At 40.1% G+C, this 26,885-nt stretch overlaps 3 protein-coding genes across 4 annotated transcripts; all 3 read left to right on the plus strand.

The window, feature by feature from the left end:
• Positions 1–1,608: 1,608 nt before the first annotated feature.
• On the plus strand, positions 1,609–15,764 carry LOC308075079 (target of Myb1 membrane trafficking protein). Of its 2 annotated transcripts, none has more exons than XM_080414692.1 (15): positions 1,609–1,796; positions 3,280–3,364; positions 3,985–4,063; positions 4,160–4,309; positions 6,450–6,584; positions 7,295–7,444; positions 9,708–9,824; positions 10,029–10,162; positions 10,300–10,342; positions 10,648–10,783; positions 12,313–12,385; positions 12,953–13,028; positions 13,620–13,673; positions 13,778–13,820; positions 14,029–15,764. In XM_080414692.1, the coding sequence occupies exons 1-15, from the start codon at positions 1,724–1,726 to the stop codon at positions 14,172–14,174; spliced, it is 1,494 nt and encodes a 497-aa protein (XP_080270818.1). In that variant the 5' UTR covers positions 1,609–1,723; the 3' UTR covers positions 14,175–15,764. The 2 variants fall into 2 exon arrangements, with proteins under 2 accessions (XP_080270818.1, XP_080270819.1); XM_080414693.1 differs by having other exon boundaries at positions 10,651–10,783.
• Positions 15,765–16,736: 972 nt separating this feature from the next.
• Positions 16,737–17,593, plus strand: LOC308095226 (noggin-2-like; the record flags this gene model as incomplete). Its single annotated transcript, XM_080442202.1, has 2 exons — positions 16,737–17,472; positions 17,574–17,593. The coding sequence occupies 2 exons, from the start codon at positions 16,737–16,739 to the stop codon at positions 17,591–17,593; spliced, it is 756 nt and encodes a 251-aa protein (XP_080298328.1).
• Positions 17,594–20,180: 2,587 nt separating this feature from the next.
• get3 (guided entry of tail-anchored proteins factor 3, ATPase) lies at positions 20,181–26,251 on the plus strand. Its single transcript, XM_080450639.1, has 7 exons — positions 20,181–20,342; positions 21,537–21,684; positions 22,067–22,215; positions 23,407–23,557; positions 23,834–23,941; positions 24,827–25,024; positions 25,535–26,251. Exons 1-7 carry the CDS (start codon positions 20,200–20,202, stop codon positions 25,661–25,663), a joined length of 1,026 nt encoding a protein of 341 aa, XP_080306765.1. The 5' UTR covers positions 20,181–20,199; the 3' UTR covers positions 25,664–26,251.
• Positions 26,252–26,885: the final 634 nt, after the last annotated feature.

Consider the following 26,885-nt stretch of genomic DNA (forward strand, 5'->3'; position numbering starts at 1 on the left):
TTTACATGACAGAGTGGCAAGAGCCATTAAACTAATTTGTTCTGTAAATACGCATCATTTTAGATCTGTGTTTGAGGGCAAACCAACCAGACTGAAAAAGCATAGCAGGTCTTATGTATTTCAAATATTTTAATAATAAAATGGTATCAATTAACTATTGTATTACTGAAACCAATTAGTATGGGTAAACATCAATATTTGTTACTACTTATATTGTATAATTTGCCACACTGTAGTCAGACACAATGGAAACAACCCCTCAGGGTTTTTTGTGTTATCCTTTTAGCATTATTGTATAACTGTAGCTGTACTTTTTTCAAACTGTTAATAAAGTATTCAATCAATAAAATTTTCCTCACTATATGGCTGCATCTGCACAGTTTCCTAGACTTAATATAATATTAAGTCTATAACTTAATAATAGCATTTGTAGAGAAAATATTTTCATGACAAATGATGTTGACGATAAGTTACGCACTATTCAGCAGCAATTTAATACATAGTATATCATTGTGGGGAGGGTATTCTTTTTTGTCAAAAACATTGTCCAAGTTCCTTGACATTGTTGGAGGACGATTAGTGAGTATTGTGCTTCCACCTAGTGCTAATATTATGAAACTGCAAGCAAGGCATGGGGGGGGGTACAACCTTGAGTAAAGGCAAATATCCTATTAATTCTGAAATGTAGTACATTGCCTATTATTACAAATAGAATTGGGTGGTTTAGTCAACATTAGTATACAACATTCACAAATCTGTGATGTTATTACCGTGTGTGTGATATGTAGGTCTACATATGCTGTAGGCCTATAGTCCAAGACAAGTCCATCTGAATGTAAGTTCTGCAATGTGCCACAGGCAAGTGCTCTTTATTCTGATCAACAGTGTCAGTCAATGATAAATGGTAAAGGGATGATATATATTGGGATACAGGTCCAGTGAGCACCAGGTATTTCTGGGCACCACTGCTGTTTTTTACAAAATGTAAAAAATAAATAAAGAATAAATATATGCTTTGGAAAATGGTTGGATAGAATGTAAAGCATATGATTTGAGCATGCACGGTACATCATTATCAGACCTATATACCCATCAATTTCTTATATCCCTGAAATGACTGGATATCTGCAGGTTTTGCAGCAATTTGTAACAATTGAAGAAGTAGTGGGCCTTAAATGTAATTACTAAATATTATGTATTTGGCCCCTCATGTATAAAAGAAATGTAAATATAAAATCAAGTTTCCTAAGGTTCTGGGTCTGGGCAAATACAGTAATTTAAATCAAAGTGTTTTGGGCTTTAGTCTACACCTTAAGAAGATAAGATTGTATGCACAAATTAGTCTTATAAATGGGCATTGTGCAATTTTATTTAAAAAACATCTTAATTTTTGTTTAGTTTGTATTGCGTTTAGTAACGTTTATAGATGCATTTTTCTACAAATGTAACACATCTATTAATCTGTTTTCACACAGCGACTACTAATAACAAACAAGGCAGGGGTGAGCCTGTGGTATGCACTCTGCGGCCTTTATCGGTCATCATCCGCTATTTCCTGGGCTTGGATCTTTCACGTGACCATGAAAACGCAGTGCGCCTGTATCTATTCTGTAGAGGAAATATCGCGTTGTGGACACTTGTTGAAAAGAAGTTTCAACAGTGACTGTGTGTGTGTGAGTGTGTGTGTTTTTCATCTGTCATCTGTGATCTGTCATCTCCGAAGATGTTTTCACTCGGGGATAAAATTGAGTTCTTTATAGGGAGCCCCTTTTCAACGCCTGTCGGTCAGAGAATTGGTGAGTTTGAAATAACCCAGCGGTTGTGCGCTGCTCGTTTTTTTTATGTAATGTTACGCCTATAAAATACAATTATTATGATATATTTTTTAATGACCGTAATTATTCTAATGTAAACTGTTTGAATTATGCAATAGACGACGCGGTTTTTGGTGGATTTGTTTAAAAACGTGCATGATGCCATGATCAACAATTTTGACATATCTGAAAGTACGTGTTTGTAACCAATAAAAGGAGAGAGGTGGGTCTAAATTCTGGCGATCTTTAATTTGATTCGGTGTTTGGTTCTAAGTGACACCTCTGTTGACGAATCTAGTGTTAAAAGGGATACTGTATAACTTCCTCAAACAGCTTTGTGCCTTCACTTGTAAACTGTATCCTACACACCCATACGGATGTAATAGCTGTAGTCTATTATACTATAACCTATACAGATGTAAGCAGGCTGTATTCTATACCCATACAGATGTAACTTTACTGTAAACTGTAGCCTACACCCATACAGATGTAGGCTACCTTTACTGTAAACTGTAGCCTACACCCATACAGATGTAGGCTACCTTTACTGTAAACTGTAGCCTACACCCATACAGAAGTTTATTTACTGCCAAGTGTAACCTACACCCATACAGATGAGATGTGCCTTCACTGTAGCCTACATCCAATCCATACAGATGTGCCTTCACTTTAACCTATCTTTACTATAAACTGTAAATGACAGTGGGTTTTATCCCCCAACCAATGTGCAGCATTTTCAGTAGTTGGGCTATTCATATGACAAGTTGCTTTAGTTTACAGTAGTATCGATAAGGCATTTAATGCGATGGTGACGACAGAAGCCTGGTCTATTGTAACCAGATGATGATGCTTATTCGGGCTAAAATGGCCTCTTGAGCAGTCAAATTATGCTGCTAGACACTATTCTTGCATCTCAAATATATCCCTTCCTCTGCACACTTTCTATCACACATTAATGCCATAAATGCTTCAGCTACCTCTAAGCCCATCAGCCCAATGTGAACAGAAGCAGCTGACAGTCACATGAAACAGTTGTGAAGCAAAAAGAAGGGAGGGGGTAAAAGGGATTGAGAGGCAGAGGTGAGAGTGTGTAGGGGGGAAGGGAATAGTACAGAGAGGAAAGGAATGAAGGAGATTTGGAGAATTATGAGCAGCACACGTGATACCAGAAAGCTGGCTTTTGCCACTGAGTTGTATGAAGGAAAATGCTTGTTTGGCCTTCATAGTAGCCTAGCCTATGTCTTGTGGTGTATAAGCCTCAAGTCTCAACTTGTTCACACTTCACTGTTACTGCGGTGCTGTCATAACCCATCTCAGATAGCCACCATATGATGTTATGCGTTTATATTTAAGAAGCGTCTCCTTTTTTTCTCTTTCTTCCTCTTTTCTGTTATATTATATCGGCTCTGTTTTTACCCTTTGATATATGTCTGCTTGTTGAATTTCATAACATTTGTGTTTACAGAGAGAGCAACCAATGCTCTTCTGCAGTCTGAAGACTGGGGTCTTAACATGGAGATCTGTGACATCATCAATGAGACAGATGAGGGGTAGGCATGGCACAATTGGCATCAGATTTGTATGTTATGAGTTATGATTTGTCAGTTTCACTACCGTTACAGACTACATTGTACAGTAGCATCTGAGATTGTCCTGCGTGGCCTCTGTGATATTTGATGATATCTTCATTCTCCAAACCAGCCTTCATCAGCTACAGTAGCTGCAAACTGTCGCCATCTGGTGTCTTTTCATTTTCATTACTATGAAACATAAATTACAATTTAAAAAAATGTGTGTTATATTCTGTTGAGTGTTTTCTGTTGAACTATTGTTGTGACTAAATTACCTGATAATGGATTATTCTAATGTCAAGTTACAACCTTGTCCGCCATGGAATTGGCTTTATAGCTCCCTGATTAAGGCTACCGTATGCAATGCATGACATAGTGTGGATTTCGATATCTTTCATGTAAGCATGATATTGGCCAAAAATATAATTATTTTGCTAGAAAGGAGACGTTAATTCTACGGTGATCCCAGATCAAATTGCAGACATGTTTTTACATGATTGTGTCCAAGAGTAATCCGCACACTCAGTGTTTCCTGTGGAATTATTGGTGACTTGATTTGAGTAATATACAGAAGTCGTTTTTTCTTCTTTTTTTTCCAGACCCAGAGATGCAATCAAAGCTATAAAGAAGAGAATTGTGGATAACAAGAACTTCAGAGAGATCATGCTTTCTCTTACAGTGAGTAATGGTTTGTCAGATTATTGGGTTTCAGGCTGTACATAATGAAGGTTCCATTGAATTCCATTTGCATCTTTCTTATTCATTGATTGATAGGTTCTAGAGACTTGTGTGAAGAACTGTGGCCACCGGTTCCATGTTCTGGTGGCATCCCAGGAGTTTGTTGAAGGGGTTCTGGTCCGATCGATCCTGCCCAAGTACAACCCCCCTACAGCTCTCCATGAGAGGGTTCTCAGCCTAATACAGGTGGGTGAACATTACCATAGCTCTTTACAACTCAGCAGTGGTTCTCAAACATTTTCATGTCAAGGACCCCCAAATTTATATGTATTTGCCCACGGACCTTGCCATTTGAAAATATTTTGTGCCAGGGACCCCCATAAGAGATTTTGTCAACATTTGTCAATATTTATTATTCTGTTGTGTAGCGCCCAGGATCACTTTGTGAGCATGGGGATCTCATCTTAAACAAGCTCAGTGCTTAATGAGTCTCCCAGTTTAGTCGACCTTGTATTGTGAATTTGTACTTCCATGTACTGATGTTCTCATGTCTTACTAAATAAAGTACATCAATCAATCAATCAAAAACTTAGCACCGGGTGAGAAATAATGGTTACAAAAAAAAAAAAAAAAAAAATATATATATATTCTGGGGAAAATAACTTATAGCCGAAAAATGAAAAAAATAAATAAAAATGAAATAGAGCTTAAGTATGACTGTTCCTCATTTTGCTGGGGACCCCCTCTCAAGAACCCCTGGGGGGGTCCACAGAAAAAACTTGAGAAGCACTGCTACCTGTATATACAGTATGGCTCAAAAGCTCTTACACTTGCTGTCTCTCATGTGTGTTCACAACTTTGCAACTTTCCCTATACTGTAGTTATGATGTAGGGTTGTAACAGACAGAACTATTAATCAATTATTAATTAAAATATAATCGATAATTTTATAAAATAATTGAGAGCCATATTTAAAATAAATTGAATCAAATGCTTGATGGTCATGATTTACCAGGAGCCTGGATGGCTTGGTTTCAGGCTTAAAATAATTGATAGAAATATTTTTGGAAATCTCTATGGGAAAAATGTAAGGGTTTTGTAGCACCATAAAATGGCGATCTGCTATTTTCGCTATTTTTACCAGCTTGCAAGCTGGTCTAAGAAGAGACTGACCTACTAGTCTTCCATGTGTTCGACATATTCACCACACACACACACACACACACACACACACACACACACACACACACACACACACACACACACACACACACACACACACACAGAGAGAGAGAAAAAAGAAAGCAAGCTGGTATTCATGTCTTGTTGAAAATACTTTAGTGCTAGTCCATACCCAGGGACGTGAGCACTCAGGTGAAAGTAGCCTGTTAGTACTAGGCCACCACTGGGGCTTTATGGGTCAGGATTTTAAATGTAGTGTCCTGACTGTCTGTCCCCCTTTTACTCCACTACAATTATTTGAAAACTTTAGTTACTACTTTCTAGATTTTGAATATTATTAGAAAACGTACATTAACCACTTCAATCTTATATAATATTGTACTTTGGCTATAGCCGATCTACAAGCTCACAACACGTTGCATCGTGAGCTTGTAGATCTGCTATTTTCAAAAGATTTTTACTTTTGGTTCTTTAAGTATATTTGATGCCTATACTTTTGTACTTTTATTTGTAACAGTACTTCTACATTGTGGTATTAATACTTTTACTTAAGTTAAAGGATCTACACCATGAATTTAAAAAAAATAAATAATATTTAATATCATATTGTTTATGTCCCTCAAACCTTTTTCAAAAGGTTTGAGCCTAAATCAAGCCTCAGATATACTCATTCCAACTAACTTCTCTCTGTCTTATAAAGCACTTTCACCTGCAATACCACATTGTCCTGTTTGGTACGGGGCGGTATTGAGCCAGTTTGTATGCATGTTATCTCCTGGTTCTGTGTGGAAAAAGTAAAAAAAGAAAATAAGAAAAAAATAAAATATTTTATTTTTAACTGAAAAATGGGAGGGATTGTACCCTGACGTGACGTGACGTCACGTCAGGGTGCAATTCCTCCCGTTTTTCAGTTCCAACCAACAAAAAAAAAAAACGCGACGTCACGTCAGGGTGCAAATCAGTTTGGCCTGTTTTGAGACCAATTTACAGAAAACCACAGATTTGCTGTGAAAGGCTGAGTGTTCAAACTGGTGTATTTTTGGGGATAGAAGAGAGGTAGGGGAGACCGAAAACACACAAAAAAGAAGAAAAAATTAGAATTCATGGTGTAGTCCCTTTAAAAATGTCAGTACTTCCTCCACCACTGCATGATATTCTCTCTATGATCTATCTCTTTCTTTCTGTATGTCTCTGTCACACTCAGTCATGGGCTGATGCATTCCGTAGTTCGTCCTCTCTGTCAGGGGTTGTGTCTGTATACGAGGACCTGAGGCGGCGAGGCCTGGAGTTCCCCATGACAGACCTTGATGCTCTCTCCCCCATCCACACTCCAAACAGAGTGAGTCTGTCTGCTGCCTAGGGGCTGGGCAATTAACCCAACATATATCAAAACCGATATTTAGAACCAATAACCAACTTATAATCGAGAAGCAAGTTCAAATATATATATATATGGCCTGGACTGCTGGGGTAGTGGTCCATAGTAGCACCTAGGCTACTATGTAGCCTGACAGTGTGGCGCGGGTTCGTGTACCGGTCCCGACGGCCTTTGCTGCTGCATCTCTCTCTCCCCATTTCCTGTCAGCCTACTGTCCTATCCATATTAAAGGCATATAAATCCCCCCCCCAAAATAATGTATATATATATATATATATATATATATATATATATATATATATATATATATATATATATATATATATATATATATATATAAAATAAAGTCTTATATCAACATGAAACACATTGATTTTTTTTATTATGACTAATTATACCATCACGTAACCCTGTATTATACTTCTACAAGCTCACAACATGTCTCATCGCAATGTGTTGTGAGCCTGTAGATTGGCCATTTTTGCTACTTTTGCACCACACTGTCATACGACAAATTCATTTTAGACAAAAACATAAAAAAGATGAGATACGGAGATACAAGGTTTCCGACTGCGATATACATACACAGTTTAACATTTAGTAGACGTTCTCATCTTACATCCATGCGTGTACACATTTCACAGTAACCTATAAGCGTCTTCATCTTGCAGAGCATTCCAGAAAACGTCTCTGCTGAAACAGCCCCTACAACTGTCCCTCTGCACCAGCCCCAGCAACAAGCCCCTCCTCCTGCTTCTGCTCAGAGGACTTTGTCCCCGGTCGAGCCCAGTGAGGGGCCCGTCTCCATCACTGCTGAGCAGGTACTTACTGCAGAGAAAAAACTCTCTCTCAGCCAGTTATTTCATACAAGGTTTCTTTGGTAGACTGTTTTTGCACCCTCAGTCAGGTCCGGAGAAGCACTAATGTTTTAAAACAACCTTGACAGGGGTATAATTTGGCAGGTGTGCAGCAATCATTTCCCTCTGAAGTCATGACAGCAGAAACATCAGATGGTTGGTCTGTGGACATCCAAATTGTGTCAAAAGAGGATCCCAGTACAGGCAGGAGACGGGAACGGTGCAGATGTTTACTTTTGGTTCTATAATGGTAGTCTTCAGCATTAGGGAATACGGTCAAATAGGCTGAAAAGAGGTTGTTGAACTAGCTCTCAACTGTAGGAATGTCTCATTCTTACAACCCATGTCTTTTAGTAGTGTAGTCCCTGTCACTGCTAGTTTCTAGAGACTCACACAATTTTCAAATGCTTCCGCCTAATACTTTGTCCAACAGAAGCTCTGAAAATGTCCGTAAATAGTCACGTAAATAAATCCTACTGTAAATCAAATTAGGTGAAGTATATCTAGGTTGCTGCTTAGCAGAAATGGAAATTCTAAGCTATTTTAAAATATATTTTCGTTAACTAAAATGACAAACAGGTGATAGCTTTCGTTGCCAGTTTTATTTACAGATCTTATGTAGCATTCGAAGATTGTAGGATAGTTGTCTGGCTTGAGAGAGTATGTCACTGCTACAGTAACCTCTACATTTGGTCATGTGGGAGGCTGCCAGCCGCTTCTTTTCACCTGATAGTGAGGAGTTTTACAGATAGTAATGAGAGGATCACGCTATCTGATCTAGTTCTTCTACATGCTGATCAAGCGCCCTCTGAACAGGCAACCTGACCAACCTGTTGGAGTCACTAGTGCAGCAACAGAGAGATCGCCCTCCCCGCCCGGCTTACCTCCAGCGAACACGGCCAATTGTGTTTGTTGGAACGCCAAGCCAAGATGGAGACACCACGGAGGATTGAAAACCCTAGATCCCCTTAGGTGGTGGGAAGGAACTTTACCCTTGCGCTACACGATTCACAAGTTCCCCTGAGTTAGGATTTTGATTCAATTTAGAAGGACATGCATAGATATTCAGTATAGAAATGTCTTCAACAAACCTGTCTGAATATAATCTTTGATGTTCTTTGGATGTTGGATAAAAAAAATAAAAGTCACTGTATTTTTCTGCTTTTAAGCTGTAATGTGGTCTGCGTCGTCTTAGGGAGTACAACTAAACCTGTGCCACACAGTCAGTGCAGACATCCTTGAGCAATGGCTCAATAACTCTTAAAATGTAGTGCCTTATACTGTAAGTCTAGACATAATGATCTCCTATGGATTGATCAAGTTACTGCATTACACCAGAGAACTGCTGTCTGCTCTGTTATTTCTAATCAAAACCTTACCATGCCAATACACAAACAGTGAGAACATTTGCCTGTTTTTGTGGCATGGCTAGCTGTGTGTGTGTGTGTGTGTGTGTGTGTGTGTGTGTGTGTGTGTGTGTGTGTGTGTGTGTGTGTGTGTGTGTGTGTGTGTGTGTGTGTGTGTGTGTGTGTGTGTGTGTGTGTGTGTGTGTGTGTGTGTGTGTGTGTGTGTGTGTGTGTGTGTGTGTGCAGTGTGTGTGGTCTGTTTTTAATTTTACAGATGTTTCATACTTTTTGAAATATTTAACCAGAATTCTATTATGGAAGTCAAGGGGCTCTGATTAGGCTGATGCTGACCTTGGCCAAAGTTAGAGTCATATGTCATAGATATATCATTGATAACTGACGTCATAGATTACTGCCGTCACAAGCTGGCCACATTAAGTACGAGATACACATTGTTTATGCAACATTTTGTTTATACAGATCACAGATGAGTCAGTTAGAGAACCAATCCAAAAAACACATTCACATCAGTCTTAATAATAACTAAAGAACAATATTTATTTTATTCCAGGAATTCATCATGGCTGCTGTCACAGTGAACACCGACATTGTCCAGTTTTGTTTTTCTTTTTGATGGTGTGCATAAATCCTGTCTAATTTCTCTAACAATTTGGCAAGCGTCACACTTTTAGTGGATGCACTACTAAGCTAAATCCATCAATCTTAAAAAGCATTTTAAACAGCCCTCCGTTTCCAAACACACAAACAATGCACACATACTTACAGTATGACGGCGCACTGTACTATTGCTGCTGATTCTTGTCATTCTTCTTGAATGTGTATTTTATGTTGGCTGTTTTTTTTTATGTTTCTGTTGCCAGGAGCAGAAACTGAGAGGTGATCTGGAACTGGTGAAGTGTAACCTGACAGTGATGACTGACATGTTGAACCAGCTCACACCTGGAGGCAGCCAACAGGAGGACAAAGAGCTTCTACAGGTGTGTGTGTACAGTACGTGCGTGCATGCTATGTCCTTAAAATCATGTGATCTTGGAACACAACCTTGATTGCAGAATTTCGCATATATTATATTATTATTAGTTTCAAGTAAAAAAAATTGATAAATGTATACTTAAATATAAAGTATAAATTAGGCATTAGAGAGGCCTCCTCATCTACCTTTGATCCTTCTGTCAAAGCAGCAGTTGTATTCGGTGTGTAAGAGCATGCAGAGCAGAGTGGTGGAGCTAATCCCTAGGTTGTTGGATGAGAGACTGATCGGAGAGCTGCTGATGGTCAATGACGACCTCAATAATACCTTCATCCGCTATGAGAGGTTTGATCTTTTCTTTCTTGCAACATGTTTTTGTATAAATTCCCAGGTGGGAATTTAAATATACTCGCATGAGGTATGTGTTATCTTAATCTTGTTTAATTTCACACTTGATATTTCTGCACAACATTGTGTTTTAGATTTGAGAGGCTTACTAAGGCACAGAGCACAGCCACAGAACAGGTGAGAAAAGTCATATTTCACTTATCTTTGAGTTTACATTTATATCATGTTGCTTTCATGGGTCACAAAGGGAAACTAAATTCAAGTGAATAACGTACTGACGCACAAGCACACACTTGCTCTGTGTGTGTATGTGCGTGCGTGCGTGCGTGCGTGCGTGCGTGCGTGCGTGCGTGCGTGCGTGCGTGCGTGCGTGCGTGCGTGCGTGCGTGCGTGCGTGCGTGCGTGCGTGCGTGCGTGCGTGCGTGCGTGCGTGCGTGCGTGTGTGTGCTTCTATAATTTTATGTCTATCCATCTATCTCCAACAGGACCCTGTCAGTAGCCCTAAGCTCATTGACCTCACTCCCAGCCTTCAGACTCTCAGCCAACCAGCTGTCATCAGTACAACCTGCCAGCCCACAGTTAGCCTACCCGCCAATCAGCGGCAGGAAGCCAAACACAGTGAGTAACTGTTTTACATCTGCGTTACCATGCAGAGTAATTGTCTCCGCCAGGCCGAAGGCATGGCCGAGGCTATGTTTTGCACCCTGTCCATCCGTCCGTCCGTCCGTCCGTCCGTCCGTCCATCCGTCTGTAAACAGCTAATATCCGGCACCCTTGGTTTGATCGCAGCGAAACTGTGCACACACTCCCTGGATGCCAGAGCAGAACCTCTGCCCCACATTTTTCACATGGGCCTGTTATAGCGCCACTAGGAGGCAGATTTTTGCAAAACTATTTTTTTGACAGTACTCCTACAGATTTTGTCCAAACATCATCATCAACAATCGGTGCACAGTATCTCTATAGACATTAAACAAAATGGGTCTTTAAGATTTTTCATATACCATCCTGATTGGCTAAGATTGGCTTCCAAAGTTGGCAGGAGTGCTCTGTTTTGAACAAAATGCCTCAAATCATGAACACACGTGCAATTTCGGTGACATTGTGCACGCACATTCCCACCAGGCCGAGGAAGAAATGCCACTTGAAAATGTTCAAATCAGCCTCATGTCGCGCTATAACAGTGCGGGAGCGGGGGGGTCGGAACAACACAGACTTCTGTCCAACAACGGGCAGCAGCCAGCGACAGACAGACAGAAACATCAATGTCATTACAGACAGACAGCAGCCTACAAGAGCAGCCGCCTGTAAAGTTAAACAGTCATTCTGGGAATGTGTTCCACTGCTGTTTGAATGATTTCCTACAGTGGACGTCTATTAATCAACTACGGTTTCCTTTTATAAACCGAAAATGACTTACCTGGATTTAATAGAATAGCGAAAAGCGATCCTTTCTCCCTTAATGTATGGCTTTTATGGCAACCAGCAACATTGGATAATGATAGGCCTACACAAATTTATTCCAAACATCACGCAAATCGGTACACATTATCTCTATAGTCAAGTGATCAGGACAGATCCGTCAGATTTTTCATATTCGCCTGATGGGTGAATTTCGAACATTGCTGGACCACAATAACCTACCTACCTGACCTGGCGCAGACCCGTGCTCTTTCTAGTTGTTGCTCTTTCTTCACTTAGTGGTATGCACAATAGGGGAGCAACAGCTAATCAATTATAAAAAATATATATGTATCAATGAATTCTTAAAAAATATTGATTTGAATAACAATCGATTTTGGGGGGTATTTTAGATCTAGATCTGTAAGCTCAGAACGCATCGCAATGTGACACGTTCTGAGCTTGTAGATCGGCTATTTTCACTAATCACTACTGTATAAAATATGTATTAAGTCGTTTTAGTTGATTGTAAAAACTCAATTAGAAATATTTTTTGTGTTGAAAAAAATAAATGATAAGATTATTAAAAAAATGCGCTTCAAGATTATGTGATTAATCAAAAAAGTTATCGATAGAATATTAGCTAAGAAAATAATCGATAGTTGCAGCCCTACAGAACAAAGCATTAAAAAAGCTATGGATCATCATCACATTTTAAGATATGATCGTCTCCCGTCTTCCAACAGGTGTGGCCGATGAAGAGGAGTTTGACATGTTCGCACAGACGAGGAGCAGCTCCCTGGCTGAGCAGAGAAAAAGGTGTGAATAACGGCAACCGTCACCAGAAACCCATGTGTGCTGTGAGACTATGATGATAGTTCATGCTGCTCACGCAGTCAGTGGTGGAAAGTAACTAATTACATTTACCCAAGTACTGTACTTAAGTACAATTTTGAGGTAGTTTTGCTTTACTTGAGTATTTCCAATTTTCAATACTTTTACTTCTACTATACGAGGCAAATATTGTACTTTTACTCCACTACAATTATTTGGAAACTTTAGTTACTGGCTATTTAAACTTTGGCTAATTGAAAATAGCCGATCTACAAGCTTGTATTGCTATTTCCAAAAGATTTTAATACATTTTATACCTAATGATACCTTGTGAAACAGGACATTCTGCATAATTAGTACTTTTACTTTTGGTTCTTTAAGTATATTTTGATGCCAATACTTTTGTACTTTTACTCAAGTACATTTTGATAACCAGAGTTTTTCTTGTAACATAGTATTTCTACATTGCAGTATTGATACTTTAACTTAAGTTAATAAAAAATGTTTACTTTTTCCAACACTGTTCACGCTGTATGTTTTATCTGGTTCCAGCGTACGGTATGAGGACCCTGGAGCGGTGGAGGGCCTAGCTGGGGCCCTAGACACCAGGTTACAGGTCACTGGAGCGGTGGGTCCTACAAATAGACACAACTAGGCTAGTGCACAAGAGCAGTGGTTCTCAACCTTTTCAGGCCGCGACCCCCCAAAATAATCATATTTGAAGTATTACATTTAGTAAGTTGAAGTATTACATTTAGTTTGACGCGTGTTGCGAGGCGTTGTGAGCTTGTAGATCAGCTTTTTCCAAAATGTTTGCCTCTTTCTTATATTATTTCATTATTTGACAATTTGGCCAACATTTGTCATTTTTATAGTATAGTTTGTTGATTACTTTTGATGCAGTAATGGTATTTTCATTTTGTAATCTGGGGATCCCCCCCCCCCTCACTTGGGGTCCGCTCTCGATCAATCTTTATTTTCCCCCTTATATCTCTTTCATTCAGACTTTGAAAAGTATCTAGATGACATGGCGAACATTGCAGTTGCCCCACCGTGCCCCCACTCACATCTAGACCACTATCACAATCCCACAGGTTGAGAACCACTGGGCTAGAGCTAAATGTTCCCACGGAGTAAAGATTAAATACTTTTGTTTTAGTGACACAAAGTCTAACACGTCTTTGCTCTTCTTCCTTACTGTCATCTCTTGTTCTCTTAGATGCCACCAGCCTCTACGTTGGAGGATATTGACAGATGGTTATCTTCAGATATGGTGAGACATTACATTTCCACCCATGTATAATGGTGAATATTTAGAATATAAGCTTTTGGATGTATGGTGAGTGTAATCTACATGGTTTGCTGTGTTTGAAATAGCAAGATGACCAGTCTGCAGTAAGTGAAGGTGTGACCAGTGAAGGTAAGTAGTACTTGTCCAAGTCTTTCTATCACTGTCACTTAAGTGCAAGCTACAGTACAGACTGAATATATTGTAGTTATTTCTATTCTATTCTCTCTCTCTCTCTCCTCTCTCCTCTCTTTCAATTTACAATTGACTGTTTAGGCATTTAGCAGATGCTCACTCTCTCTCAATCTTTATTTCCCCCAAATCTATCTCTTTCATTCAGACTTTGACAAGTTTCTAGATGACAGGGCGAACATTGCAGACCATAGTAGCCGTACACCCCCCACCATGCCCCCACTCACATCTAGACCACCAGCACAATCAACTCGGCAACAAGAAAAGTCACATGACCAGTTGTTTTCTCTCTGAAACTGGAGCCACACAAAAGCATTGAACTTTCAGGTCAGAGTACAGATGACACGCACAAATCACGACACATGCACATGTTGTGTTATGTCAGATTTGTACAAATGTCCCATTTGAATTCTTGTTTCTGCTCATGTACTCAATGACATTCTGAAGTTTTGTTGTATTTTCTTTTTCTGTGCACTGTACCATGCTACTTTTATATTTTGTTTAATATAATTACAGATATACAGATGTATTGCTCTTTAAAGCATGTACATACTGAATTTGGTCAAAACCTGACTGCAATAATAATAATAATAATAATAAATATAGCTGCTAGCACTAGCAGCAATACGGGGGCCAAGAAATGCAATATGCAAAACGCAATAAGCACAATAATCATACATAGAAATATAATAGGCTGAACTTGAGAGAAAGAAGACCATGCCAATAACAAATGGGCTTTGGAAACAGCTGAGCAGAGTTCTGAGGGACTGTGGATATCATAATGTATCTCTTTATTATGCTGCTTATAATGGCAGATTTCAAACTTGTCTTAACTCTTTGACTGCCACGAAATAACACATCGTTTGCCACGCCACTGCCAGCGATTTTCGAGTGTTTTTACTAAACTCGGTCTTTCGACCTTCCTCAGAGTCCTCATGACTCTGAGGAAGGTCGAAAGACCGGAACGTCAGTCTATCTGTTTTACCTGCACCGAAATAAATAAAAGGCCTGAACTGTCCGTGTTGCTCCAGCGTTCTCTCTTCTGCATATGTTGTCCCTACTCCTGTGACGCACCAGACTGGCCGTTTAAGGCTTGAGGCGCAACGGTAGAGTCCCTTTGACACATTTGTTCCTCATGATGGAGACGCATATATGAGCTATGCCTGTACAAAGTGCATTTTTCAATTGATTGCTATAGTGCCACCCTTTGGCCAATGGTTTTGTGTCTTCGCCGTTTGGCTTAGCACTCTACCATATTGCAGAGTTTCGTAAAAAGCGACTGCACAGTTAGGCCAGAACTGTGGAAAGCGTCGGAAGAAGAATAAAACCAACAAAAACACCCCATAATTCTGACACAAACCAACTCATTACACAAATACCTAATTTCCAAGCTATTCCAGCTGTTTTGTAATATTAAAGCTGCACTATGTAACTTTCGTCTTCTACCCCGGATTTGAACCCGTTTGTCTGCGCAAGTCCTGATTTTGTTTTACCATTGAGCTAATAGAGCCTGCCTGCTTGCTCAGAGGATAAATTGAATCTTGACCATCAGGTCCAAATTTGTGTCAGATCCTGTATCTAAGTGAGACATGAACTTCAATAGATGAGCAGGGAGACCAAATACAACCACCCCAATGATATAAGTTATATTGTATTAACAATCTCTACCATGCAGATTGGACAAAATTGCATTTTATTTTATCTTTATTTTTACAGTGCCGCTTTAACTTCTTTATGTGAAATATATTTATAAAACTTATTATGACGATTTAAACAAAGCTGGTATTTGTACAAATGTTTACAAGTGCTCATTGGAAATCTGTTTGACATGTGCAAAGCATGGCTTTGAAGGGGAGGTAGAAGGAGATCATTTCTTGTAGCCTTGAATAAATCTACCGTTGCGCTGACATACAAATGTTTAGTCTGGACTCACAGTTATTATTCAGACTGATGTGAATGTGTTTTTGGATTGTTCTCTGACTCATCTTGGGTCTGTATGCACAGAATGAGAATGTTCAGTACTGAAGATATTGACACACTGACACAGCTCAGCCAGATAGACATCACATTATGTACTCTGTCTCTTATTGTCTCCACCAGGCCAGATGGCTGAAGGTCTGAGAATATGTTTTCGCTCCTGTCTGTCTCTGTCTCTGTCTGTCTGTCTGTCTGTCTGTCTGTCTGTCTGTCTGTCTGTCTGTCTGTCTGTCTGTCCATGAACAGCTAATCTCGACACAGTTAAACCAATCAGCGTGAAACGTTGCACTCTCACTCCCAGTAGGACAAGGAAGAACCTGTGCCCAAAATTCTAATCTGCCTCATGGTGGCACTAATGCCTTTGGTAGATCACAGGTAATCAACTTATGTTTACATTAAGGAAGTTACATTTATTACAGAGTAACAAGACAAGATACAACAGGTTTTGACCAGTGTTCAATCAAATGACAGGAAAATGTTCTCACATCCTGCCAAACTTCGTCCTTGGGTATTGGCGTGGTAATGTTTTGACTTTGAAATAATGGCAGTCCTCTGTTCTGCAGTGCCTTGATTTAGCCATAGGAGATAATATGTCTATCGTTTGTCTGATAAGGCACTAACTTTGGTGTGTTATTGTGGCAGTGCTCAAGGATATCTGCACCGACTGTCTGGCACATGTATACTTACTCCCCAAGACGCAGACCACCTCACAGCTCATAAGCAGAAAAATACAGTGTATTTTATCCTAACATCCGAAGAACACCAAAGATAATGTTCAGGCAGGTTTGGTTGAAGAGCTTTCTGTACTGGATGTGTATGTCTGTCCTCCTAAATGGAATCATAGTTTTTGCTTCAAATAACCTACCTCAGGAGGAGCTAATGCTGAATGAGACTATTGTTGGGACCCAACAAGACACGGCTTTGAATGTGGCGTTCCTGCAATTGAGAGCCAGTTTAACCACCTCTTTGCAGCCTATTCAACCATATTCCTGGTCTTTAAGCTATGAAGACTACCATTACACACCCAAACCCAAACACTTGCGCCGTTCCCGTCTCCTGCGTGTTCTGGGATCCTCTTTTGACCCATTTTGGATGTCCATAGACCAACCACCTGATGTTTCTGGGGTCTTGACTTCAGAGGTAAGACATGATGGTGCTCACCCTGTGCCTCACGCCAACACACAAGCTGCACACCTGCCAAACTATACCACTGTCAAGGATGGGTTAAACATCAGTGCTTCTCCGGACCTGACTGAGAGTGCCACAGTCTACCAAAGGAAACTAGAAAAAGAAGCAGAGGATTTTGACCTTAGTTCTCTACCCTCAGATACTGCCCGTTTGGTCAGAGACTTTTTGGTGCTCAGGAGCACATGCAGACTCCGCCACCAGTGGGTCGATTTGGGTCCAGTTTTTTGGCCACGATGGCTGCGTCATACTGACTGTGAGAAACCAAATGGGTCACGAAGCTGTTCCTTTCCCAATGGGATGGCTTGTGTGAGGGCTCAGACAACACAGCTAAAGATTTTGGCATGGCACTGCTGGGGAAGCGAAGACGGAGGTGGTGGATTGAGGAGGACCGCTGTTGGCCCTGATAGCAGCACTGAGATGGGAGCAGGTGAAGTGATTAGAAAGTGTATGTGGAGACAAGTGCAATATCCTGTAGTTACAGCATGTAAATGTTCATGTAAATAACTGTTTGCACTGTTTGTGGCTCAGGGTCTTTGGAACTGGCATGAAAAATTGTTTCCATATGCATGCCTGTCTTGTTGATGCCGTTCAATTGATGTTGCTGCTGAGTGCTGATGTTTAAAGTTTGTCTTCATTGGTTTTTATTCACTATCTTATATTATACAATATAAATGTATAATGCTCAGTTAGAATAGCCCATAGAATTTGATACAAGTTAAATGTCTTTGTTGTACAAGTGGTAATCATGGAATGGATAACATAAAAAATATTAATTGGTTTGTGTTCATTATCTTCTCAAATATAAATGTATAATGCTCAGTTAGAATAGCCCATAGAATTCGATACCTGTTACATTTCTTTGTTGTACAAGGGGTAAGCATGGAATGGATAACTTAAAATATCATGGATCTCAATGCTCATCTTTTAATACCCCCACCCTATGTTGATTTTTAACATGCTGGAACACAGAAAATAGTAAATAAAATTAAGGTCAGTTCTGGGCATTAGAATAAAAAAAATCTAATGCCCAGAACGTCTCCCCTTTGGTCAACAATATGCATGTTTCTGAGGTTCTGAGCCCACATTCCATTCACATTCACAGATATGGAGCAAATCAGTCAATCGTGATTCGTGGTTAGTCAGTGCCACTAGATCCTATGATGCCATCTGGTGTACTGTGTAATGCATGACCACTTCCAACACCACCAACAAATAAAGATCTGAGAGACGTTGATGCCCCTGCCCTGTTTCTGAGTTCAGTCATAAATTCACCTGGCTACCATCAGACTGTTGAACAAGCGCTGAGCCTGTTCTGACACCACAGGCGTGTTGTCTGCTCTTTGTTCTGTCTGTGAATACTGTGTGTAGACTATATGACACATACATTATATGCTGGCATGGCTGTTATTATATCTGCTGCTTTTTAACTGCCTCATTTTATTGGTATTTTTCACCTTACATATCTTCTGTTTCCTAGGCTGTGTGTTTTCCACTTCCTGTCGATTTGATCCAATGAAATCCAATGAAACTGGTCAGATGACCAATGATATGCAATGAAATCGACAGGAAGTGGAAAACACACAGCCTAGGAAACAGGTGAATACCTGCTGCTATTTTAAATGCCTCATCTCATCCCACTGCCATTTTAACCATGCACATTATTACACTACCCATATTGCTATCTGGACAGTTTTATTTTTTCTTCTATGTATTTCTTCATCTATCTTTTTTCCACATTTCTTAAAACTGCAATGATGGAGCTTGTGTGACAAATAATTCCACCTTTTGTAAACCATAAAATCTGTAAACCTGTGATCATAAATTGAGTTGAGTTGATCATGCACTTCACTGTTTACTCTCATTATCTTCTTAGCCTATGAAATACATTATCCCAGGGGTCCTTGAGGGTGGTTCCAAGGGGATCCCCAGCAAAATGAGGAACAGTTCAAACGCTTCTAGTCTATTGGAAAATATCTAGTTGTGAGCTTGTAGATCTAGAATCAATGTGGGAGTCTTTATGAAAATGTTTGACAAGCACTGCTCTGGCATCACATTCCTGGTTTTCCTCCGAGGTGGGAAGTCTGGTGGCGCGAGGTTACATTCCTGGAGAAAAGGATAATTCTAATAGCTCCATAAAGAACCTCTCACTCCGCTATACAGCTCCGAGATGAGGTTCTATGTCGTTACCTTCCAGAATCGGGTGAACGTCCGCCAAGGCTCCGCTGTTTACCCTTTTGTACTGTATATGTTGTATCCCAAAACTAATGGTAGATTCCAAGCCGTACGGATGTTTAAAGTTTGGTTCGGCGCATAACATTTTAGGAACGGAGCGAAACTATCCGTTTAAATCGCTTATTTAGTCAGCCTGTGGCCATGTTTCCCATTCAACCCGGAAAACCCCCCTACGTCCGCTGCCAGTACTGCTCCCGGTTTGGCTACAATGGGAAACATGGCCACAGGCTGACTAAATAAGCGATTTAAACGGGTAGTTTCGCTCCGTTCCTAAAATTTTATGCGCCGAACCAAACTTTAAACATCCGTGCGGCTTGGAATCTACCATTAGTTTTGGGATACAACATATACAAAAGGGTAAACAGCGGAGCCTTGGCGGACGTTCACCCGATTCTGGAAGGTAACGACATAGAACCTCATCTCGGAGCTGTATAGCGGAGTGAGAGGTTCTTTATGGAGCTAAATTCTAACAGCATCATTGGTACAGCCTTCCTCTTCTCCTTCCTCTTCCCCTCCACGGTGGATCAGCTGGTGTTGGTACGATCCACCTCCAGTGTTGCCAAATTCTGCGAGAGAAATAAGCAACCAGGTCTATGAAAACAAGCCCAAAAGAAGCGACTAGGCTACGGCCTACGGCTATTTGAAAATAGCCGATCTACACGCTCACAATGCGTCACGATGCGATGCGTTGTGAGCTTGTAGATCTGCAATTATTATTCTTTTTAATTAATTGAATAAATTGGGGTCCTTGACATGAAAATGTTTAAGAACCATTGGTTTAAACAATATTAGGAAACAAGCCCAAATAAGCAACTACACTTTAGAAACAAGCTCGACTTTACAGAAAAAATAAGCCCAAAGTCGCTTACAATATGCGGACATGGCAACGCTGTCCACCTCACCACCTGACCCTACAGACAAGATGGCAGCCTCAGTGGAAGACGAATTCGAAGATGCACCCGATGTCGAACCCTTAGAACCAACCCTGAAGAACATCATTGAGCAGAGGTCTTTGAAATGGATCTTTGTGGGTGGCAAGGGCGGTGTTGGTAAAACCACATGTAGGTGAGTTGAGAGAAACCCTGCTTGTCCACGTCATGGCATTCTCACGTTTCAACGCTAGCTAGTTTAGCACAGTACAACTGACGTTCATGTTAACTTGATTTCTATTAGCCACGAGGACTTAATATTTCTTGTTTTATTCACTTAACGTTGATACCCAACGGTATATTTGCAATAATATGGGGAGTTTGCTAAGTTGGCAGCTTTAAATTACGTCTAAAATGTGGTGCTTAGAATTGAATGCGACTAGCCAGCATATGCTATTTGGCTAACAACGTTAGCACTTTTAATCTAGATGAGATTGTCGGCTGGGTCCATATACATTTGGGGCACAACTGACATCTTGATCGCCATCCTTCTTGCCCGTTACCAGCTTTTAATATTTTATAGAAAGTGATTTTGTATCGCACTGTCATAAGCTGGCAAGGAATGGACAACTATAGTTGCCTGCTGCAAACAAAGTTAGTTAGCAGGTTAGCAGCATTTGAATCAGTATATACAATCTATGACCTACTAAATACTCATTTGTGTAGGTGAATAGTCATTAGTTGGTTGATATTAGTCCACTTGTTGCTGTCAACAATGAACTTCTACAGAAGGGGTTCTCAACCTGTGGGTCGGGAGGGACCCCCAGGGGGATCCCCCACAATATTTTTTTTTGGGGGGGGTTGGTCCCATATGACAGTGTAGTGACAATTTAAGGACTTTTCAGACCTTTATAAAAACTCTTTGAAAAAAAGAAGGAAAATAAAAAAGACCATTACTGCATCAAAAGTAATCAACAAACTATACTATAAAAACTGGTCAAACATTGGCCAAAGTGTCAAATAATATAAGAAAGAGGCAACACTTTTGAAAATAACAGATCTACTGTGGCGTTGTGAGCTTGTAGATCTACTATTTTCACAATATTTATCTGTGGAACTTTAGATCTGCTATTTTCACAATATTTATCTGTGAAATTAGTCATACAACATGTAATGCCTCAACTCCTTCATTCCAAGTGCTTGTCAGGGTGGAGGGTCCCCAGTTCAAATATAATTATTTTGGGGGGTCCCCAGTTCAAATATAATTATGTTGGGGGGTCCCCATTTCAAATATGATTATTTGGCGGGGGGGGGTAAAAGGTTGAGAACCACTGTTCTACATTATGTATGAAGTACCCAGAATTAAACATTTACCCCATTTCCCTTCTAGCTGTAGTTTGGCTGTCCAGCTGGCTATAGTGCGAGAGAGTGTGCTCATCATCTCCACAGACCCCGCACATAACATCTCTGATGCTTTTGACCAGAAGTTTTCTAAGGTTCCCACTAAGGTCAAGGGCTATGAAAACCTTTTTGCCATGGTAAGTGACCCAGCTTGTAGAGAAGGGTGTCAGCATCCGTGTTTGTTTTTGCATAATGTTGCATGAAATAGATACAACTCTTTGCATGCTTGTTTCACCCCGTTTGTGTGTCATCCTTCTGTTGTAGAGGACATTTGTCAACTACCGGTTACAGTCACATGTCATTAACCGCTACCTGTGTTCATTTTTATTGAAAGAATTCACTCGGTCCTCAGTACAGATCTACTGGTCGTCATTATATACCTCACTGAATTGCCCAGGGGTCTTTGGCTTGCAATGAACCGAAGCCATTCTATTTGTAATACTGTGTGTGTGTGTGTGTGTGTGTGTGTGTGTGTGTGTGTGTGTGTGTGTGTGTGTGTGTGTATGTGTACGTACACAGGAGATTGATCCTAGCCTGGGTGTGGCAGAGCTGCCAGATGAGTTCTTTGAGGAAGACAACATGCTGAGCATGGGAAAGAAGATGATGCAGGAAGCCATGAGCGCCTTCCCTGGCATTGATGAGGCCATGAGCTATGCAGAGGTCATGAGGTTAGCTGATGCCGATCAAATCTGTGTTAATCAATCTTAAAACAAACATAGCTGCACCCACATCGCCCACTGCTCCTGATACTTAAGCTGGACTCACACATCATTTTTTTAATCTTAAATGATTTTGAAATCTGGCAGCATCACACACTACAAGAGACTTATAAGATTCTTTATCAGATAATCATAAACATGCACACACTAAACAATTTAAAAATAATAAGGTATCACACACTACAGGATTCTATTCAGATCATCTGGCTTGCACGAGGATCTGAATGGAATAGCATTTTAACCCATTAACTGCCAGAGGTATTTTCATATTTTTTTAGCCAGTGCCAGAGTTTTTCATTGAAAAAAATAAAGTACTCAGGAGCCGAGATACAGAATTTTTAAGTTTTAAGTTAACAAGGAAGTGGATAGGAGTCTAGATCTTTGAACAATCATATCTCCTTGGTCTTTGGTCAAATTGGAAAATTTCACGTAGATCTACGCGATTGGCACGTGGCGGCTTTAAATAGGTTCGCGTAGATCTACGTGATTGGCAGTGAATCAGTTAATTGACTGATTACCTGATTGAAATTGTGATTGACCAAGATATTATAATTATTAGCATAATTAGTATTATTTTGATATTAAATAAAGTAACACAACATTACAATACCTACATCTTCAACCATTAAAATCATAGATAAAGTTTTTTTTATAAGCACACTGGCGATTGTGGTAAATCAATTCAGTGTTTTCTTCCGACAGCCAGCTGCCCTCCTGAGCTGCACCTCGCAATAAACACACACACAGAGAAATGCACACAAGGGCCTGTTGCCTGATTTGTGCTTCATCTTACCACGGTGTATTGCAGGTAACAGAGCTGATCTACAAGCTCACAACGTGTCTCATCCACGGCACTTGTTGTCTTGTATATCGCCTATGTTATCTGCTCGACGACACCATCGTGCGACGAAGAATAAAGCGGGCTTGAGCTTGCTGCGCCCCCCACACCCGATACTCGGGAGGGTTGTTTCTGACCCAAAATCACCCCCATTATCTAGTAGTCTGAGACTAGCTTTAGAATGCCCAGAGGATTTATGTCTGTGTGTTCCGATTGAACCACCGTGTTGAGGTATATTTCTTAATACTAACCAGTTTATCCTAGCCCCACATGATTTGACCTATACTTTTTCTTTGCATCAGGTTAGTGAAAGGCATGAACTTCTCAGTGGTGGTGTTTGACACTGCCCCTACTGGCCACACGCTGCGGCTGCTCAACTTCCCCACCATCGTAGAGCGAGGTCTGGGTCGACTCATGCAGATTAAAAATCAGATTAGCCCTTTCATCTCTCAGGTGAGACACACAGGCAAAGTACTTTCTGTTATGTTTCTTTCTCATTAATTATGTTTCTTTCCTTTTGCTCTTTTACACTTTAATATACATAATGAAATAATATGTAATATAAAGAAGTAATAAATTCAACATGTGTTTTCTTGTTGGTTTGTACTTTGCTGCTTAGATGTCTTCCTGCAGTGCAACTATGTAGCAATTGTTTAGTGATGATTGGATTCCTACACCTAACCTCTCTTTATCTGTTGTTTTTTATTCTGTCTGTCTTTATCTTTACAGATGTGTAATATGCTGGGTCTGGGGGATATGAACGCAGACCAGCTCGCCTCTAAGCTAGAAGAGACCCTGCCTGTCATCCGCTCAGTCAGTGAGCAGTTCAAAGACCCTGTAAGACAATTATTATAGGGTTATAAGACTTATAAGAGCACCATGCTGTCGCTGATTGAAATAACTAAATATGTAGGCATATTAATTATTAACCCACAATGTACATATATAATATTTCCTTTCCTGCTCTTATGACTTTATATTGTTAGTGCAAATCATTGTACAGAAAATATTTTCACAGGTTTGTTCCTTCTTTATTTACAAAGTTTTGGTGGTTGGAACATAGGAAGTAATGCTCAAACCCCATTTAGTATTTTTTTTCTGAAAAAGCTAAACAAAAAAAAACTAAACTCTGCAGCAGTTCACGTAACTCAAACTGGCCTGCGATCTCCCCCATGGGAGATCTCCCCCTGGATAGCTACTGTATCTGAGAAAGCGTTTGTGTCCTGTGTCCATTTCCTCACAATGTTGCCCAAAAACAAAAGCAGGTTAAGGGCATATGCCTTGATGTGGTTGATCATTTTTTCATGTTCGCCTGATTCAGGTGAGTTGGACTAGTTAAACCAGAGACCGATGCATTGTAAAAGTAAGAATGAAACATTTAAAAACGTCTGGGTCTTTATTATCTCACATGAATTAACTTATCCCTTGCCAGATTCATATTTAGATCTTAGTTGGAAACTGCCATAATGTCATTCATGTAAAAAAAAAAAACACACGGCACAGTGTTCACTCTTGCTTTCCGCAAAGACTTGGCCTGCAATGTTGTAGGTCCCAAGCCAGACATAAATGCGGAAACGAGATTGCCGCCACTCAAGTCGGTGCACGGTCGTGCACGACACCAAAATCAAATATACCCACACATCGCCTGCAAATCTTGTATATCTGAACGGGGCTTTATGCATGTTTTGATATGTCCTCCTTCCCTTACCTATTGTCCATCAGGAGCAGACCACCTTCATCTGTGTATGCATCGCTGAATTCCTGTCACTGTACGAGACCGAGCGGTTGATCCAGGAGCTGGCCAAGTGCCAAATTGACACACACAACATCATTGTCAACCAGCTGGTTTTCCCTGATGGAGATAAACCGTGCCGGATGTGTGAGGCCCGCCATAAAATTCAGTCGAAATATTTAGATCAGGTATGCAATGGTTTTTGTTAGTTTGAGTGTGTGTTGTACGCTATTTATCTTGTGCTTAATTATTGACTAAACACAAAGAGAGAGATTAATCTAACATTGCTGATTTCAATTGGCACGTTTTTTGGGGCAGTACAGTTTACAGGCACCCATCCCAGCAGTATGCTGGTGGTGAGACAGTCAAAATAACAATGGGCACATTACAATGCTCCACATCAGTCAGTTCTTTAACCACATTAACCCTGGCGACCATAGTTAAGGCTTGTCATTACATCTTAAAATAAGAAATGAAAAACATTTTTTTTTTTTTGAAAAATAGTGAAACACAATCTCACAAGTTATGTAGATCTGTGTTTTATCTATTGTCGTCTGTTTTCTTTGATTGTTGCACCTACAGTAGTATCAGTTCCTACTGAGGCCAGCCAGTACTAAAAAGGCATCTACTAATTGTAACGCAAAGAACTTTGTTTAAAAGTCATCATCAATTAAATATATTTAAATGTCTCTCTACAGATGGAGGATCTGTACGAAGATTTCCACATTATAAAGTTACCGTTGCTGCCCCACGAGGTACGAGGCGCAGAAAAGGTCAACACCTTTTCTCAGCAACTTCTGGAACCATTCAGCCCCCCCAACAAGTGATTTCATTACATGCTGGAAACCCATCACTCCACTCAACCACAGTCTGAACTCGCCTCCTTCAAGCCCCTTCAACCAGCCTCACCAATTGCAGTAACTGCCTCAACATCATCACCCCGTCTTCTCCTTCACCCAAAGTAGATAACTCTTTACTGCTCCTGCAAGACACACATTCTATCGATGGATGGAGAAAAATAAATCAACACACACACACACATGCAGTTATGAACACACAGACAAACACAACCTATTCACAATTCACACTTTTTTTTTTCGTATTTTGCATATCATTTACTCCGTATCTACCATGAAAAGTGTACTAATAACCACCCTCTTAAAGCATTTAACTTTTTTTCTCTGAAAAACTCTACATACTCCTCCCTCTTACTCGAACTCCAGCCTCTAATGTACAAAGTCGTGGTGTGCCCACTGCAGTGGTGCAGTGTATTCCCAGAAAAAAAACTGCTTTCCCTTGGGTTGATGTTTTTTGTTTTATGGGGGTTTTGTTTTTTTGCTGTGGGGAATTGTTTTGGGGCTCTCTGTTCTGATTGGACCTCTGTTGTTGCAAAGTAAAGACGATCATGAAACGGATATGGCCAATTATGAGAAATATTCTCTATACTTGTGTATTTTCAGGGGAAGGGATTGTGAAATTCAGAGCAGTAGTGCATCCCCATTTAAAGTGCTAAGTTGTAGGGTGTGATGACAGGAAAAGAGACAGATCTTACTGTGGTGTGGAATATACGTACCATGGGATCTGTAGGCATATTTTCCTAACCGCCATCTGACAAATATGATTGCAGTAAAGGCTACAGGAGCATAATGCAATGTCTCTATGTATGTACACTATTATTACTACTATTTGGTTGTGGCCCTTTCAATCAATATTAGCCCTATCATCTGCTCTTTATAACACATGTTAAGCACTGTCTACTATGGCATTTAGTACCATATGTCATCTCCATGTGATAATGGTGTAAATATAATCAAAATTACAATATCACCCAGATTTAGTCTATTTATTGATCAAATGCAATGTGAACACTTTTGTGTTTAGGCAGGAAAGTCTAGATATTGCAGCCTTTGGTGATATAACTTCTCAAAATGCAGTTTTATCTGTAATCCATCCTCCTAGTGGATTACAGTATTTGTAAACGATATGAAGTGCTACTCCTTTCTCGCCCTTTCCTTTAGTGTCCATCCTGTATTTAACTGAGGACTCTGG

This window comes from Gymnoscopelus braueri (assembly GCF_963280865.1).
Source record: "Gymnoscopelus braueri genome assembly, chromosome: 2".
Lineage (NCBI taxonomy): Eukaryota > Metazoa > Chordata > Actinopteri > Myctophiformes > Myctophidae > Gymnoscopelus > Gymnoscopelus braueri.